This window comes from Elephantulus edwardii, unplaced genomic scaffold (genome assembly GCF_000299155.1).
Source record: "Elephantulus edwardii isolate Elephantulus edwardi_28Jun2011 unplaced genomic scaffold, EleEdw1.0 scaffold00199, whole genome shotgun sequence".
Lineage (NCBI taxonomy): Eukaryota > Metazoa > Chordata > Mammalia > Macroscelidea > Macroscelididae > Elephantulus > Elephantulus edwardii.
This window is the reverse complement of record NW_006399949.1, coordinates 2,509,720-2,511,483: the sequence shown is the minus strand read 5'-3', so window position 1 is coordinate 2,511,483 and position 1,764 is coordinate 2,509,720. Positions and strand designations below refer to the sequence as shown.

Below are 1,764 nucleotides of genomic sequence, written 5' to 3'. Positions count from 1 at the left end.
AATCCTTACACTGTATGAAGAGATAGTGACACCCTAATTTTATAAACATCACAGCCCTATCACCTTTAGTTTGTAAATTGCACAGCAAGAGTTTGCATCCAGAATGGTCTGGATTAAAATGTGCACTGTTTTCTGCTCAGGGATGTCAAAAGGTTAAGAGTCACACTTCAAACCACCTTCCCAGGTGCCAGAAACGCTTTCTGGAGCTGCTGGGCCCAACTCTTTGGAATGCAAACTCCCTTCAGCAAGCGCTCGTTTAGCATAGTTTCACCCTTGGCCTGTCTGTCTAAGGTAGTCAGCGAATATTAAAATGGTCGGAATCATAAAGTAGCACCCAGTCAACCATGCAGTCTTGCCGAGGGAGGAGAATAAGTCACTTTCCCGGCGGGCCTGAGAAGAAGCAGTTTATAGGCTTCTTGAATGAGGTGTGACCAGTCCCTCCATCCTCACAATCGCTCACATCTCTGGTGACCATCATCTTGCCTTAGCCCATAGTCTAGGCAGAAAAACTTCACCAGGTTCTCCTTTCCTACTCCTCCCCAGACATAATCAAGCTTTTCATTCACCTAACTTCTGATTGGAGGCCTGTCGCTTTGGATAATGACCTGTAGGACCCCCCTGTTGGTTCCAGCCTATTCTTTTTATTCTTGCCACAACTTAAGATGCCAGGACAGGAGCGTGAGGGAAAGTAAAAGTCTAGTACTTTCACATCCCCAGATACAGAGACACAGAAGACTTTGACAGCATTCCAGCACCTGAGTGGTCCCTGGGCTGGCGTCTGCCCAGGTGTCCTCTCCTGACAGGCTGCTCACCAAAATGAGGGACTTTCTCCAGTACACTGCCTGCTTCTTTGCCCTTTTCTCAGCTGGATTTTTGATTGTGGCCACTTGGACAGACTGTTGGATGGTGAATGCTGATGACTCTCTGGAGGTAAGAAGTCAGTGATTTCTTTCTCACTTAGGATCCCCAAACCTTCTCTAAGCCCCTGTGCTGCTCAGTTTGTTTATTAGAGCTAACAGGAGTAAGACTAGCCAACATTGACTCATTACTTACCGATTTACTCCTTACAGAATCTCTATTATTCCCTCAATAAATCCCCACAGCAAGCTTAGAGAAGTTTTTATTGTTATCCTCATTTTAAAGATGTTGTTGCTGTTGTTGTTAGGTGCCTTTAAGTTGAGTATGGTTACTCAGTAATATCCCTTAAGGATATTAGAAGAATTCATAGAAGGCAAGTTGCAATCTCTATGGCATTGATTTCCTCTTGTTGTACAAACCAAATAGTAGCAGTAATATCCATGGATGGATCTGTTAATCTGAATTACAGTATTAAGAATAGAGCAATAGACTTGTACCCATTACTATATAATATATTAATTATGAGGGAATTTCTATGGTACAATGTATCACAGAGAAAAGGAGATTTATGTAGATCAGCGCAGTTCCCTCTTAAAAAGAATGAGTTCTTGGGAATTCTAAGAACTTACAGGAAATGGATTCTCATATCTTTTTCTCACTTCAGAATCTAAAAAAATAAATAAATCTGAAATTCAAAAGAATTTTCTAAGGCCATGAGTCTGAGAGAGGTAGACTTCAAAATCTTCTGCTATTCCAAAATAAATTTAAAAAAATTATAGGTCAGAGAAAGAAACAATGTATTAGAACTCAATAAAAGCATATATGGCAACCCAATTTCCTCTTTATGTACATCCTGAAGGTAACAATTTACCCAAACAAATACTGAAAAATATCACAGCACTGAAG

At 40.8% G+C, this 1,764-nt stretch overlaps 1 protein-coding gene across 1 annotated transcript in view; it reads left to right on the top strand.

The window, feature by feature from the left end:
* Nucleotides 1–600: 600 nt before the first annotated feature.
* Nucleotides 601–1,764, top strand: part of CLDN16 (claudin 16) — a 28,599-nt gene continuing 27,435 nt past the window's right edge. The window contains 3 exon segments of the mRNA XM_006897060.1: nucleotides 601–718; nucleotides 721–785; nucleotides 787–930. Coding sequence (XP_006897122.1) covers nucleotides 601–718; nucleotides 721–785; nucleotides 787–930 — 327 coding nt within the window.